This window comes from Entelurus aequoreus, linkage group LG09 (assembly GCF_033978785.1).
Source record: "Entelurus aequoreus isolate RoL-2023_Sb linkage group LG09, RoL_Eaeq_v1.1, whole genome shotgun sequence".
NCBI classification, from domain to species: domain Eukaryota; kingdom Metazoa; phylum Chordata; class Actinopteri; order Syngnathiformes; family Syngnathidae; genus Entelurus; species Entelurus aequoreus.
In genome coordinates, this window is record NC_084739.1 from 42,221,166 (window position 1) to 42,239,422 (window position 18,257).

The 18,257-nt window shown below is 38.9% G+C and overlaps 1 protein-coding gene across 2 annotated transcripts in view; it reads right to left on the minus strand.

Annotated features, from left to right (window-relative positions):
* Positions 1 to 18,257, minus strand: part of LOC133657447 (inositol polyphosphate-5-phosphatase A-like) — a 441,346-nt gene that overhangs the window by 65,473 nt on the left and 357,616 nt on the right. For both annotated transcript variants that reach the window (XM_062058790.1, XM_062058791.1), the window contains exon 12: positions 6,406 to 6,479. In XM_062058790.1, the coding sequence (XP_061914774.1) occupies positions 6,406 to 6,479 (74 nt within the window). The remainder of the gene's footprint in view (positions 1 to 6,405; positions 6,480 to 18,257) is intronic.

Genomic DNA, 18,257 nt, shown 5'->3' on the forward strand with positions numbered 1-18,257 from the left:
TCGATAATTTCACTTGAGTTCTGTTAGAAAAAAATAGGAGGAAATGCGGAGCCGGAACCGCACGGCATTCTGGAGGGTGTAGGCAGAGGAAGGGCTTTGGCCTCTCGACCTATCACGGCCGAGCCTGAACCGCAAGGCATTCTGGGAAATGCTAACTGGAAAAAAAAAAAAAAGCAACAACGGCTAGCTGACGACGAGGAGTGAAACGAAACGGGAATATGAGCGCGGCAGCACGAGAGGAAATTGTAAATAAAAAAGGAAACGTCACGTCACCAGTTTGGCAGTATTTTGGATTTTTTAAAATCCGATACGAATCAGAGTAATACTGTCTGCAAACTTTGCAAGGTCGTCGTCCCGACCAAGTCTGGGAACACGACAAACTTATTTTACCGCCTGAGCCGCTCTCACCCGCTGAAGTACAGCAGTATCAAACAGACACAACCATCTACATCAGCCGGTGCAAGTGGAACAGCACCGAAGCGGCAACAACAGACCACCATCGTCTCGATGGTGGTCTGTTGTTGCCGCAGACAGTATTACTCGGCAGCAATGCCATACAACAAAAATTCAAAACGTTATAAAGAAATAACGAATGCAGTGGTGTATCAATTAGCGAAGGACATGCTACCGCTCAGCATAGTTGAGAAGTCTGGGTACAAGAATCTCATACACGTGCTCGACCCCCGTTATGTTCTACCTGGCCGAAAGCACTTTTCCAAGACAGCTATTCCTAAGCTTTACACAATGTGCAGGGAATCCGTGGAAAAGGAGATACTGAAGTTGGTTTGATTTTTCCATAAATGACTGAAGAGGGTAACAGGTTTGTTTTGTCACAGATGTTCAGACGCAAGTTTATTCCGATGGTTACAATATTCTGTAAGACATGTTTGTTTCTGCTTGCTTAATGTGACTGTTATTTATTTGCATATATTGTTACCAATATGGCTTTAAAGCCTGAGTTGTACACTACTAATTTCTTAATTACAATACTTTGCACATTTTGTTGGATTAAGCATTTATTTAATGTCAATATTTGCACATCGACCAGTATTTTCATTTATTTGACTGTGTTTCATAATGCTGACCTTGTTCTAAAGGTTAAAGGTTATATTTAAAATAAAAGTATTTAAATTCAGCCTTTTTTCTCCTGGTCTTTATTTAGAATAGTTTTTTTTTAATTTTTATCAATAATTATCGATATTGACTGATATGAAACACTTATATTGTGATACATTTTTTAGTCATATCGCCCAGCCCTAATCACAACAAAATTAGGCATAATAATGTGTTAATTCCACGACTGTATATATCGGTATCGGTTGATATCGGTATCGGTAATTAAGAGTTGGACAATATCGGAATATCGGATATCGGTAAAAAAGCCATTATTGGACATCTCTAATAACAATTAAGGAATGTAAATAAACATTTACAAAATATTGTTTGTGTAAATAACTCATTTCACAACAAACCGTATTTTCCGGACTATAGACCACACTCACTAAAACTATTTTTATATATTAGCCTCACCGGACTAAAAACCGCAGATATATACTTTGTGAAATTAGTTATTTACACAGAGAACTTTTGTAAATGTCTATTTACATACCTTAACTGTTTCCAAACGGTGTCTGGAACTCGGCAGTAAAACGGATGAGCATACAAAACAGAAGTCATAGTCATGGACTCACTAGCTGCGGAAGCTTGCTTCCAATCAGCTAAACCGACTCAATAACTCCACAGTGACATTTTTGGGGAATTTACAAAACTGAAACAATAAAAAAAAAAGCCATTGTAAGTTAATAATACAAACAAAGACACTCATAAACGTGTTAGCATATTAGCTAATGCTAACAACGCTAGCTTCATTACATTACGATAGCACATAAAAACACTTCAACAAACATCAGACATGTGAAGGTTTAGTAGATAAAAAGTGTTTGAGTTGTATTATAAAACTTAAAAACGTTGCCTGGAGTGATAAATGAAGAATCCAAATGAGTACAAACGCTATGGATGGCCAGAAGTCCGAACGGCAACTTTACTTTGGGTAGGTTCATAACTCAGCCTAAACAGAAGGGCAATGCCACAACGGCAGTAAGCGAACTCGTCCAATAGATGGCGCTATAGCAAGAACACACCTTTTTAGTGCGTTTGGTTCTTTTTCTTGTCACCGAAGAAAAATCCATAAATTAGCCGCACTGTTTTATAAATCGCAGGGTTCAAAGCCTAGGAAAAAAAGTAGCTACTTATAGTCCGAATTTTAAAGTATACATCTGCGGCTTATAGTCCAATGCGGCTTATAGCGGGAAAACTATTTTTTATTCTAAAATTTAGCGGGTAAGCGCTGTAGTCTGTAAAATACAGTAATTTTGTATTATAATTAGTGCTGACTAAGGATATATATTTTTAATTCGATCAAACATACTTTTGAATTTGGATTAATCACAATAATTTAAATAAACTTAAATACAATTTTCAGGTAACCATCCACAGTTACCTGATTAATCTGCTTACATACACAATTAATGCAATATTTGTTGTGATCAATCACATCAATTAATGTATTAAATTTGACAGCTCTAGTTATAATATAAAACAATCATATTAATAGGGTGTGTAATACCTACCATTGCAACTAGTAATAATACATGCATACTGTACTGAAATGTGCTATTTAATTTTTCCATGACCCTCCTGGCATGTGTCACACAACAGACAGAATTCACTTGCAGATGAAATGTTTGTGAATAGAATTGATTTATAGATTTTAACAAAAGTGAGTCGTGTGTGTGTGTGCCTCGGTGAGGTTGTCTTCTGATGGCCGACCACTAAAAAGAGTAATTACTTCACAGATGGTGAGGGGCTGGTCCGTAGCAGACTATGTGATGGAGAACAATCATGGAGGCTTGATTGCTCAAGAAGCACAAGTCAGACCTGACAGGAGGAGGGTCTCCAGGATGTGTGATGATGAGTGTGTGTGTGTGTGTACCGGTAATAGAAATGGGAGGAGGGGGCTGTTTAAGTTTTACTAGGCCACTGCCACCCATTACAGGGTTGACAATGATGTGGTTTGTTACACACACAAGAGTAGATCAAATCAAATTTCATATGCTGCTCCTGGGTTTCATCTGTTTGATTCATCATCACCTCAAGTATGAGGAAATCATTTGTATTCCAACACAGCAGCACACTCATTTCTCCCTGCGGAGAAATGATTAAGTATTATATGGATAGGTGCAAATGTCAGCCAGTATAAAAGGACAATAAATCCACATGTCACTTATGCAAAGTGATGTAAATGGGGCCCCTGATTAAGACACAGAGTCATTTAAAAAACAGGGACTGGGAGAACCTTGACACACACACCTATTCTGTCTCAAGCCCTTATACACAGACTCACACACATGCACACATACTCTACACACACCCACATTGTAACTCAATATAAAATTCAACACCAAGGTTCACGCAACACAAGCGCTTTTCATAACTATACATTTCAAGCTCTCTTTCACAAACACACACACACACACACACACACACACACACACACACACACACACACACACACACACACACACACACACACACACACACACACACACACACACACACACACACACACACACACACACACACACACACACACACACACACACTCTAAGATCCCCCCGTAGCCCTGCGCCTGCCACCAAAGCAGTTTATCAAGTAATTATTGTTTGATTACAGCATTTCATTATCTGCGCTGATTGAGTCACAACCAACGGCAAAGGTCAAGCGCCATTAACACGCTGCTCCAGAAACATATTTCCACGCCGACAGCGTGTTTGCCCTCCCTCTCCTCTGAAAGGGCTAATTGCAAATGCATTTGTTTGAGGAAAGACGAGAGCGGAGCACACGCTCTGATCTCCCTCAAGTCCCACTGAGACAGAATATTAATCCCACATAGAGAATTCACATGCACACACACACACACACACACACGCACTGGGGTAAATGTGTCCCCATCCAATACAGATCTTATAAAACCATTTTGCTAAGACTGTTGATTATACTTTTATTATGGCATATGTACATACAAAACATAAATATAGAGCTAGATGATGTTACTCTATTCACAGGGCACATACTGAGACAACATTCACCCATATGGACAATTTAGAGAGAGAATTTAGCATGCATTTTTTTTGTCTCAGAGGAAACCCGGCGTACCCGACACAAATACTCTAGGTTGAACCCATGCAAGCATGAGGAGAGGATGCAAGTCAGAAGTCAGATTTAAAATCAGAAACTCTTAACTGTGAGGGAAACGTGTAAACACGCATACTGTGTTGCATTGTCAACGAGCTTTTTCTAACATACAGATATCACACAAATTCTCAGAGAAAAGATGAGAAACCATGTGCTGCATATGAGGTGTGTCAGAAAGGTTTCAGGAGATATATTTAAAATCTTACCGACAGGTTTTTGCCTTCTCAAGCTATGTCTACACTAAGCCGGATAACCCCTTAAACGAATAATTATTTAGCCTAAGCCCCGTTTCAGCCACACTAAACCAGCTTTTAAGGTCCCCCTCCTCGGACAATTTTTTACACGGGTAATTGCGCCGTGAATTTCTTGAATCTCCAGCTCTTAGCTTTATATCATTGATCGTTTACAAACTGACTTCGAAGAGAAAGTGACGCCAGAAAGACCGCGCCCCACACAGGAAGTGACGTCAGAAAGATGGAGGCGGGTCATCCAGACATGCCCGTGTGGAAATCACACATGAATACCTTAAGAGAAGCAAACGCGCAATTGCAGCTATTTCAGATACAACAAATCTCAGACGGCAACATGGATGGTTGAGCAACGGTTTCAGATAAGGCCTGGAAGAACGTCAGCCTGGTGGGATATGTTAGTCACCGAGTGTGTTGCGCCAGAAAAAACGGCAAGAGAACTTTAGAATGTCCAAGTCAGCTGTGATTCTACTTAGTGAAAAACTTTGTCCATTTGTCGAAGGAGAGACAACGACAGACTACGAAAAACAGCGGATACATTTGGACTGGCAAAGCAGACTATTACTAGTTATTTTCTGCAATGTATGTCGAGGGATTACTCAACGTCTAGTTTTATACTCCATAACTATTGTGAAGCCATGAAGAGGTTGCGGCCGTCAAGTACGACCGCCAATTTCAGCCTAAAAGCACAGTGTCCTGACCAGATATCTATGACTGTTGGAAAATGTTCTTTATCACATTGTTTACTTCCACACGTCCATTAAAGATACGATTCATGAAAGATGGCTCAGGTGTGATTCACCACAATAGTCTAACAGCTGCTGATGGTGAGGTAAGCAAGGTTTACTGTTAAAAGAAATGTGGCAATAGTCTACATTGAAACACAGGGTAAGGATACACTTCCAGGTCAGAGGTGACTATGACGCACGCATTTTTTTCGCACATACGTACTAGGTCGCGTTGCGACCATTGTGTGTGTGTGTGGACACGAATAAGGTTAGGTGGGATTTACCCTGGATAACCTTAGCCGGCTTAGTGTAGAAGGGGCCTAAGTAATCATCTTTGAATTTAACGCAATTTCCCAGCATTTTCTACTACACCTTAATAGGGAAACTGCACTTTTTGGGGGGAATTCAGACTATAATTCCCAATCCTTATGAGAAACAAGAACACTTATGTGTATGTATATAAGGGATGTGAATATACATATATATATATACAGGTATATATATATATATATATATATATATATATATATATATATACAGGTATATATATATATATATATATATATATATACAGGTATATATATATATATATATATATATATATATATATATATATATATATATATATATATATATAAATATATATATATATATATATATATATATATATATATATATATATATATATATATATATATATATATATATATAAATATATATATATATATATATATATATATATATATATATATAAATATATATATATATATATATATATATATATATATATATATATATATATATATATATATATATATATATATATGTACAGTATACAGTGTGATGGACGATTCGATTTGCACACTTATGTGTATGTATATAAGGGGTACACACCAATAAGCTTGTTAATAGATGTATATTACAACTATTTTTTTATACTACATGGGACAATGCACATTAATGGACATATAAAATGTTAATGTGCCAGATTGTAGCCAGAGGCTAATTTTTCATGCTAGTTTTTTTTTGCTGTTTTAATCTGCCACACGTGTATTTACAATCCACAAAGTATGTGAAAACACAGTTTAGACATCACAAAATGCCACAAATTCAATCAGCCAAAGTGTCAAAGTGTACAGTCAGTTGTGTGTGAGTGTGTGTTTGTGTGGTCTTACCTGGGTGGGAATGAGATTTCCAATTCATGCAGCCGATCCTTGAACACTGACAGCTCTTTGTCAAATTCTAAAAGCTGTGGAAATAAAAAAGAAGTAATGACTAAAAAGGATGCAGTGAACAATCACCAACATTTCAATGACATCGGATCAGAAGTATCTAATATATTCCCATGTAAAATGAATACAACAATAGAAAATGCATCAATATGAAGAATTTAGTTTCAGCCGGTAAGCCTGACAGACATAAGTGACAACGTTCAATATTCATCTTTCACAGATTTTTCTGATAGAAGAGCTGCAATGACATCAACTACTCAATAACAACACAATTCACTGCTGACCACTTTGATTGATTACTATCCATCCATTATCTCTATCGCTTATCCCGCGCAGGGTCACAGGGACACGGAGGCTATCCCAGCGGACTCAGGACACAAGGCGGGGCACGATTGCACGGCTGACACGTTGAGACACTCGCCATCACACATCTGGACACTTTTTTTGGGGGGTTTTTAATTTGACGACGGAAAGAACCAATCTCTCACATAAAAAGGCCCAAGTCCAAGTTTGAAAGAGCTAACTTGAGACTAATTATACAAGTCTAAGATATGTTTTTTGATATTTTTGTATCGATCGTGCATCCTTGTAGTTACTAAAATGCACGAAAGTCTAAAACTAAAATGTCATATATATATATATATATAAAAAAGATATATATTATTAAAATCAAATAACACATAATGATGGACAGATTTACAGCGGTTGAAACCATGTGTGTTATTGTGTGTGTGTGCGTGTGTCCATGGCCTACAAGGGGGTCTCTCTCCACACTGCCAGTCCATCCACACACTCTTCATTAATCATGTCTCCTCACCCAGCTGTACTCACTCACAAGAGCGTACACACACGCGTCCCCCAATTTACCCCCTTTCACAAAACCCATAAATCATTAGTGAAAAGTGCAATTAGCAGCCTCTTGTACACATTAATTATCTGGGAGATGAACAGGTAGCTATGACACCTGCATCACCGCCTCCCTGAGAGACAGACATAGATGTCCCCTCAGCAGCCCTTAGAGGGCCTCTCTCTGCCTTCTCCTCTCAGAAAGAAGGGCGTCAGGATGGATCTGAGGCAGTCAGTTGTATTGGTAGAATGGGCTGTCGTACATGTTTAAAAGACAAGAACAGTACTGTCTGCAGATCCTATGAGAGAAGCAAGACAGGCAGCTTGGCATTAATGACATTACATTGGTGTATTACATATTGTGCAACACTGAAGGCTACATGATGAGATATCAAAAGAGCACATGGGTAATATTTGGGAGCTGTCTTTGGAAAGCAGAAAGGCCATTACACTGAACCAGCACCATTTGCGTTCTGAGGAAATTCTATCCATCCATCCATTTTCTACTGCTTGTCCCTTGTCTGGGGGACTGGAGCCCATCCCTGCTGCACTTGGACGTAAGGCGGGGTACACCCTGGACAAATCGCCAACACAGATAGACAGACAACATTCACACTCACATTCACACACTATAGGGGCCAATTTAGTGTTGCCAATCACCCAATCCCTAGGTGCATGTCTTTCGAGTTGGGAGGAACCCGGAGGGAACCCACGCCGTCACGGGGAGAACATGCAAACTCCACACAGAAAAATGTCTGCTAACCACTGCACCACCATGCTGCCCTACAAAGAAATTAACTGTATAAATCAGGGGTGTTAAACTCATTTTACATCGGGGGCCACATGGAGAAAAATCAACTCCCAAGTGGACCGGACTGGTAAAATCACGGCATGATAACTTAAAAATAAAGACAACTTCAGATTGTTTTCTTAGCTTAAAAATAGAACAAGCATATTCTGAAATTGTACAAATCATAATGTTGTTGTTGTTTTTTTACACTTACATGTTGCGGTTAATAGTATTCTATCTTTATTCGTCGTTATTTATACTTTCTGAATAAATTATGTGATAATGTTCCTCAGTCAACTTATTGGTGTTCATTTGCAATCTATCAAGATACAAAAATTATATCAAAATCAAATAACAGTATTTTATTTATGTAGTTTGATAATTTTCCTTGACTGATGTATTAACATCATGTGGTTTATTTTGTACATATGTAGCATCATCTACAAAGATACAAATAATTGCTATTGCGACATCTAGTGGACACATTTAGAACAGCTGTTTCTTTCATTCATCCGGCCCTCGGGCTGTACGTTTGACACCCCTGGTATAAATAAATGCGCGATAAAATTAACTGTAAAATACAAAGTGACCTGATAGCATAGTTAATAAATACATATAAAAAGATCTGTTTAAACTACCTTGGCCACTGGAAAAGTAGCACCTGTTGCATGTCCCCTCTTCCTAAAATTAGACTTTTTCATGAAATATAATCATTTAAATCCATCAGAAATGGTATATATTTTACATATTCTTCTTACTGCTTATGCCAACTGTACTATACATTTATTTTGTAAAAGAATAGATAGGGCTATCAAATGATTAAAATATTTATTTACAATTAACTGATAATCACAATTAATCACAGACGGAAGTTTATTTTACCTATAGAAAGTATCCCAGATCATTTTTAAATTTTCAACACTATCAATTAGGGCTGCAGCTGTCAATTATTTCATCCATCCATCCATTTTCTATACTGCTCATTCTCTTTAGGGTCACAGGTTAGCTGGAGCCTATCCCAGATGACTCCGGGCGTGGTATACCTTAGACTGGTCGCCAGCCAAATGCAAGGCACATCATTATTATTTCAGAAATCAAATAATTAATTGATCAGTTTGTTCGATTAATCAAGTAATCGAATAAAACACCCTTTATATCCACATATTTTAGGGAAAATACTTGAAATAAGAACACGTTCTGCTTGTCATAACATTCATTCTTTTTTTCCAATAAATGCATATCATCAACATTTAAATTCCACTTTTAACATACTGTAAATTCCGGACTGTAAGCACCTACTTTTTCCCCGTGCTTTGAACACTGTGGCTTATAAAACGGTGCAGCTAATTTATGGATTTTTCTTCGCTGACAGCCAGAATGCAAAAAGTAAAAAAAACAAAAACATGCAAATACACTGACTAGGTGTGTTATTGTTTTTGGACGAGTTTGATCACTGCAGGTACTGCGGTGCTGCCTATCCCGCCTGTTTAGAATAGTGCTTTAAACTGGAGGTAAAACTGACGTTCGGTCTTCTAGCCGTCAACGGCGTTGCTACATGTGTGGATTCTTCATTCAAGCAATATTTTTTAAGTTTTACAATATAACTAAAACAATTCATACTTACTAAACTGTTCCATGTGTGATGTCTGTAGGAGTGTTTTCATGCATATTTGTACGTGCATGTAATAAAGCTTGCGCCGTTAGCATGAGCTAATATGCTAACACGTTTACAAGTGTCATTGTTAGTATTATTAAATCAAAATGTCATTCTCCTTGGATTGTTTCACTTTCTTAAATTCACAAAGATGTCACCGTGGACTTATTCAGTCTGTTTAGCTGATTGGAAAGCTAGCTAAAAATTGTTTCAACTCAGCATTATTGCATTAACTTAAAAAACCCACAAAACTATTTTGATAAAATTCACACTTTAGTCGGGTGTTTGAGTTTTCTTACCCCGTTACATTTTTTTTAATACTCCACAAGTCACATATTTGTTCCTGTAAACAAATATATCTGAATTACAATGACTTTATTTAACTTGTGGCGTGGAGTGAATTCAATTCATATTCTTAAAATGTATTCAATTGAAATTCCTAATTTTGCACAAGCCTGGTAACTATATCGCCTACCCTGACACATGTATGCTGTGTGCCTATGACTGCGTGTGAAGTTCAAATCACTGTCACGTAGACACATATCAGCTGGAGTCCAAAACGCCCCTTGGCGATCGCTCTCTGTGTTAGTATTTGTGATTATGTGTCAGCCATGTAGAACAGTGCCCATTACTTCCAGCCAGTGGGGCCTCCCAGTCGGAGTCGGTGTGGTTCAGAAGGGCAAATGCGCCGCATTCATCAAACTCACACTGCGGGGGTCATAGGAGAGACTCACACACTGTGAATGAGGGATGGCACAGCATGGGATGCAACCCCACGCTCCACTGTCCACCCTGTCCCACCATCCATCCACTGTGTGTGTGTCCATATGTCAAAACCTAGTCAACATGTTAAGGCACACACCGTGATCACAATAAGATATATAAAAGAACTATCAATGATCATTAGGGCTTGTACATGAGACCATTTGGAACTGTGTTTACTTCAAAATGGCTTAGTCAAGAAAAGTTTTAGGAGACATAATAATGCATCATTGTTTGTTTTTATGCTGCAACTTTATTTTTGTTGTGCCTTTTTATTTGAGTCAATTACAAGTCCTGACGTTGACAAGCTTTGCCACTCTGACACAAATTTCGGAAATAAAAAATAATATATATTTTCTTCATGTTAAATAATGTTTTCGTTAGTGCTGTCAAATGATCCACACATTTGATCAGATTATTTACACTTTTGAATTTGGATTATTTACAGGATATTACTTGCTTGCATGATTCAAAATAAGTTTAAAGGGGAACTGCACTTTTTTGGGGGGGATGTTGCCTGTCGTTCCCAACCATTATGACAGACATGACGACGGATGGATCTTTTTTAATGCATTGTAAATATTAAATAAATTTGATCAAAAGTCCGCTTACAATGGAGCCTATGGAAGCCTTTCTGCATATAGAGCCCCTAAAAACATTCAAACACCTCCATTAGGGTTTTATATAAATGATGTAAAAATACATGTAATGTAGTAACAGGAACAAGCGCTTTTCGTGTCGTCCTCGCAAGTTCCAGGACCTAAATGGCGGTCAATGTGTCCCAAATTATCGGATTATATCAACAGTCATTTGCTTTTCAGGTGATGATTTATGATCTACAATAAACTTACATTGAGCAGGGAAATGAGGAAGCAGCTGATCAGTCGATGATGTTAACATCGGCACACAGGAAGTGATCACAGCACCGCTATAAATAGTTTGTCTGTGTTAGCGCTTATAATATTAATATCACTAATACTTGTTTAATATTCAAGTCACGAAATGTAAATGGAATTTTGTTGGTACTTTTTGAATGGTTATTTATCTGATTTTATGGGCAAAACAGTGAAGCTCCCATTGGCTCCGCTGTAAGCTGACTTTTATTTACCTTTATTTAATATTTAGAACGCATTAAACAAATCCATCCGTCGCCATGTAATATAATAAATAAATGATAAATGGGTTATACTTGTATAGCGCTTTTCTACCTTCAAGGTACTCAAAGCGCTTTGACAGTATTTCCACATTCACCCATTCACACACACATTCACACACTGATGGTGGGAGCTGCCATGCAAGGCGCTAACCAGCAGCCATCAGAGGCAAAGGGTGAAGTGTCTTGCCCAAGGACACAACGAATGTGACTAGGAAGGTAGAAGGTGGGAATTGAACCCCAGTAACCAGCAACACTCCGATTGCTGGCACAGACACTCTACCAACTTCGCCACGCCGTCCCTAATAATGTCATAATGATTGTGAATGATTGGAAAAATTCCAAAAATTCCCTTTAGAGAGCCCAATATTTGAACGCAAATGCAATGTTATTGTCAGAATGTCCACACAGGAAGATTTTTCAAAAAATGTTTTACTCGTTTTTTGTGTCTGGCTCTCAACAAAGGTGGACACTTCCCTACCCTCGCCTGCTTTTGCTTTTTGTCTCATCTTGTTTTAACTTTATTGAAGCCTCTTTTTGCACTGCTCTCCAAAATCTAAACACGGGAATTGATCAACTCTCCTCTCAACGAAACTGACAAGATCTTCTCGACAGGGCAACCTGCCTGTCCTGACGGAACCTTTGTTGCTCATGGGCAGCCGGTGGACTCTTGGGAGAAGTGGAGGGTCGTGTACCTGGCAATTCTTTTAGGCAAGGACGTTGAAGACATCTACCTATTTGGAATCATGACAACAGAACATCTGCTAATTGGACTCAGTGTTGCCCTAGTTTTTCGCCAAATTTGGAAGATGCTGGCAGTTGTTTAAGGAGCCCTTTTTGTGATTAATTACATGAGTTATCTTGATATATTTGACAGCCCTGGTTTTATTCAGCTATATTCCATTCTCTTAGATCACACGTGTCACACTCAAGGACTTAGGTCTAGATTTGGCCCGCCACATATGTGCATCAATAAAGCATGTGTGTTTATGTTAATGTTTGTCCTTTCAATTTAGACAGAAAAAAATGCATCACAAAGAACTTGAATTTTATCTGATATTACAAGCATTTTTTGTTATCAAAAATAAATACTTGAATTAGGGTTGTACGGTATACCGGTATTAGTATAGTACCGCGATACTAATGCATCATATTCGGTACTATACCACCTCTGAAAAGTACCGGCCCCGCACCCCCCCGCGCCCTCGTCGTCATCACATTGTGTCATTGCTGGTTTTCAAGCAGACGAGCATGTTCGCCAGCGCACAATTACGGAGTACTTACAAGCAGACACAGTGTGTAGACAGAAAAGGGAGAACGGACGCATTTTGGCTTAAAAACTAACGATAAAGGTGAAGTTATAACACTGAAACACCCTCATGAAGAGATGCTTTAAGACATGGCTAGCTAGCTCGCGGCTAACGTCCATCCGCCGTCGGCAGTGTTTTAGCGAGTTCTAAATCACTAATCCTCGCCTCCATGGCAACAAATAAAGTAAGTTTCTTACAAGTATCATCCCTGCAGGACGAGGAATAGCTAAACATGCTTCACTACACACCGTAGCTCACCGGCATCAAAATGTAAACAAACGCCATTGGTAGATCTACACCTGGCATCCACTGTAATGATACCAAGTACAGGCACGTATCTAGTCGATACTACTATGATTACGTCAATATTTTTTGGCATCACAACATTTTCTTTTGTTTTAAACAAAGTTATATTATGTTTATAAACTCAGGAAATATGTCCCTGGACACATGAGGACTTTGAATATGACCAATGTATGATCCTGTAACTACTTGGTATTAGATTGATACCCAAATTTGTGGTATCATCCAAAACTAATGTAAAGTATCAAACAACAGACAAATAAGTGATTATTACATTTTAACAGAAGTGTATATAGAACATGTTAAAAGAGAAAGTAAGCAGATATTAACAGTAAATGAACAAGTAGATTAATAATTAATTTTCTACCACTTGTCCTTAATAATTTTGACAAAATAATAGAATGGAAAATGACACAATATGTTACTGCATATGTCAGCAGACTAAATTAGGAGCCTTTGTTTGCTTACTTACTACTTAAAGACACGTTGTCTTTTATGTTCACTATTTTATTTAAGGACAAAACTTGCAATAAGAAACATATGTTTAATGTACCCTACGATTTGTTGTCAAAATAAAGCCAATAATGCATTTTTTTGTGGTCCCCTTTATTTAGAAAAGTACCGAAAAGTATAGAAAAAATGTTGGTACCGGTACCAAAATATCGGTATCGGGACAACACTAACTTGAATATCTTTATGGCACCTTGGCTTACGATTTCATTGCAAGTTATTGATACATCTCTTTGTAAGAAATGTAATGATTAAACACGATTGCCCATGCAAATTGTTTAACGAGGCTGTTATACATGTATATTCAAACAAATTAACGTTACAAGCGGCCATCTCAGGCCGCTATAATTATGTGGCCTCAATAAAAACAAGTTTGACACCCCTGTCTTGTATTACACCCTCCTGAGAAGCAGTGTCATTTGCAGAGCACATTTTGCAGACTATTTTCTTCCCCGATATGTGTATCTAATAAAATAATTATCCCAAAAACAATTATTTCTCAGGAATATATACTGTGTATAGTATTAAAATACATAATTGTGTATACTTTGTCAGCATTAGTAAATCCAATCAACTAATTATCTTGGTACCTATACCCGCCTACAAATACTTGGCTACATTACACACATATTATAAGAGGTTGGACAGTGATTGAAAGAAATAGGGTGTAATATAAATAAATGAAGTGGGTGGAAGAGTTAATACAGCAGATGAGTAGCATATGGCTGTGTGTACATGCTATCTACGTTAAGTGAATGTTGAGTAATTCGTTCAGGTGAATGGAAAAGACCGCATGCCAACATTTCACACTACATTTAATCCGGGGTCAATTAAGCATAACGCTCTGCTGTTGTGGCGAGTAAGTGCTTTAAAAATCAGCTTATATTGGTTCAAGGCCTCTTGACATTATAAAGCCAGCAGTAGTTTGTCAACCAGAAATGACCTTGAAAGTTGTGGAGGAGGTGATGTGAGATGATGCAGCTCAATATCACACAGGGGGAAGATGAAGAAGTGTCTGGGTAAAAACTACCCTGTCAAGAGCTGGAATTTCTGACTTTGCTCCAATGAGAAATCGGATCCTAAATCAGGCAGGCAGTGATAGTTAAGCCTGGGAGTTGAGGGGTAAAAAACGTGAATATGAGGTGTTCGGCCCCTAACCGTCCCTCTCAACATCCTGGTGAGTTGTCCGCCACCTGTAATTGTGCTTTGATTTACATCTTGTCAAATATCCTCTGTGACAACACCTGCTGCCGTTAAAAGCCATCAATAAATGTTGGGGTGAAAGGTCATTTAATTTGATTTTTACACCTCATACTTGGCTTTCATTGCAGGGGCTGTATTTCCCCTTTTTTATGGGACCTTCATTATTTTGTGTGGAAAAACGATAAAGTCACCGACAGGGGGGTGGCCGATTGGTGCTAGGAGGAGACCTGGCCATACAATGCTCAAATCTACAGTGCACTGCCATGCTGAACACCTTGACAACTGAATTATGAGGACGGTAAAAAAGTTAAACAAATATGGCAGCACCTTGGTTTTCATTAGTAATATACTCAAAACAGACGCGATCAAATTGTACAAAAACTGAAGCCATTTTTCCCATTAAAAAAAATAATGCAAATCCAATTAATCTGTTCTAGACACCCGAAATTATTAACACAAAACACATTTTTCAAAATAATTATAGTTTTACAAGCAAACATGGTACTTTGCCATGAAATCTTTCTTGAATTCAATAGTGTTTCTCACCTTCTTCATCAAAAGGCTGGCATTCATGGTGTGTTATTTTGCAGCCATACTCAATAAAAAAGCACAGAGACTCGGGGTGTAACTGTGATAGTTAGCTAGGAACTACAGAGTCAACCAGTGATGATGTCATTGGTGGGCTGCAGAGCTGAGGGGGAATGACTTCCGAGGGGAGATTAGAGCAGTTTGTAATAAAGACACGCTACAAACACAGTTATTATTCACTGCGTGAGTTTAACAAAAGATTGAGTCATCAATATGTAATTCTTAGCTTGACTGATATGCGGGCAAAGAGCTCCAAGTTTGGTCATAGCATAACCGAGACGGTATATAAAAATCAGGGCTAACATTTTCTGCAAAAAACAAATCTTACAAAAAGTGGGTCGCATAAAAACAGAGGTGCCACTCTATCAGGAAACTGACAACAAGTATTTTTAGAAGCCTCGAACCTTGCCTATAAATCAAGGGTGCACAATATGAGAAATTATGACATCCTATTGATACATTCGATAACGTAAAAAAATTACCTCAATAAAAACATTTTAAAAATGCTCCAATGAGGTGAGATGCCCAGCACTGTACTGCAGATGGGTTAAAGTGAGCAAATCAAGCGCTCCTTTTTTTCCCTAAGTACTGTAAACTTAGCTCCGGTTCCGGTTCACCGTGCGTGACTGCTCGCCGTCTGTTCGCTGTTGCGAAAAAGGCTAAGTATCGCTCTATCTGTGTGCTTTTAATTGTTCTACAGCTTTCTTTATCACTTCTCAAACATATTTAGTGGTACTATTTAACTTGCAAATCACCCGATCTCTGTCCCACCACCCTTTCCTCAGCTAGCTAGCTGCTAAGCTAGCGCGGAGAAAGGCAGCGCCGGTCAAAAGGTAAGTAGGAAGCTACTCCCGCAGACCGCGACCACTTCCCTGAGGACAGCAGGAACTTCACTCGGTGACAGAAAACACTGTGAGTAATGGCTTCCTGCGTGTCTTGCACCATACTCACGGAGAGGTTGGCTCTGCTAGAGGGCCGTGTCCGCCAGTTAGAGCAGAGTAATGTCGTAACTTTAGATGTTGCGGACACATCTGCTAGCGTTAGCTGTAGCGAGCTAACTAGCCCAGCTTGTAGCAGTCCTAAGCGGCCTACAAGCTACGGTGTACCGGTTGAGACGCATAATAGATTTAGCTCTTTAGCTAGTCCTACACCCCAGTCTACCGGGCACCACACCTTAGTCATAGGGGACTCCATCACCCGAAACATAAAGCTTAGCAAACCAGCCACAGTAAAGTGTATCCCCGGGGCCAGAGTACCTGACATTGAAGCTAATCTTAGGGAGCTAACTCGCAACAGGCCTAGTAAACACGTACGACAGGCTAATCGCACCACTAATTATGCGAATATAGTTGTACACGTTGGCTCCAATGACACTAGAATGAGACAGTCAGAGATTACAAGGAGAAACATAGCCAGGACTTGTGATCTCGCCAGAAAGATGTCCAGGCATCGAGTAATTGTCTCTGGCCCCCTGCCTGCGAGAGGCAATGATGAGAAATATAGCAGACTAGTCTCGCTTAACAAGTGGCTGTCTATCTTCTGTAGGCAACAGGGACTAACATTTATTGATAACTGGCCCTCTTTCTGGGGCAAACCAGGCTTGCTGATGAGAGACGGCCTTCACCCTAACCAGGAAGGTGCCATCATCCTGCCTAGAAACATAGACTACTATTTAAGTCTCACTTGACTGACTACACTAGAGCAAGCCCGGTCACAGGCAATTACAATGTCTGTTAGTCCGGGTGAGGAGTCAGTTAAGGTAGAACTAGCCAGCGCCAGGCTGGATAATCCATGTACGCATAGCAATTCTCTTAGAATAATACACAATTCACATAATGTTTTTTCTGTTGTGTCTGTGTCAGAGGTGGACATGCATTCTACTGAGGTGGCAAATTATGATATGTCCAGTCTATTGCAGCACCAAGCAAACAATCGAAAAATTCCCGTCATATCAATTCCTAGATATGGTCGAAACTATTTAAAGTGCACTACGCATAATAAACGCAACATTGTTAATATTGCCACTACGGATAATCTTAACAAAAACTCGTCAAAACAGCCCAATACCTATAATATGGGCTTTTTAAACATAAGATCATTGTCTCCCAACGCGTTATTAGTTAATGAGGTCATTAGGGACAACAATCTTAACGTCATTGGTCTTAGCGAAACCTGGCTCAAACCAGACGAATTTTTTGCGCTCAATGAGGCATCTCCTCCTAACTATACGAATGCGCATGTTGCCCGTCCTCTTAAAAGGGGAGGGGGTGTCGCACTAATATACAATGAAAATTTCAACCTTACCCCTAACCTAAATAATAAATATAAATCGTTTGAGGTGCTTACTATGAGGTCTGTCACACCGCTACCTCTCGACCTGGCTGTTATCTACCGCCCCCCTGGGCCCTATTCGGACTTTATCAGTGAATTCTCAGAGTTCGTTGCTGATCTAGTGACGCACGCCGACAATATAATCATAATGGGGGACTTTAATATCCATATGAATACCCCATCGGACCCTCAGTGCGTGGCGCTCCAAACCATAATTGATAGCTGTGGTCTTACACAAATAATACATGAACCCACGCATCGCAACGGTAATACAATAGATCTAGTGCTTGTCAGGGGTGTCACCACCTCCAAAGTTATGATACTTCCATATACTAAAGTAATGTC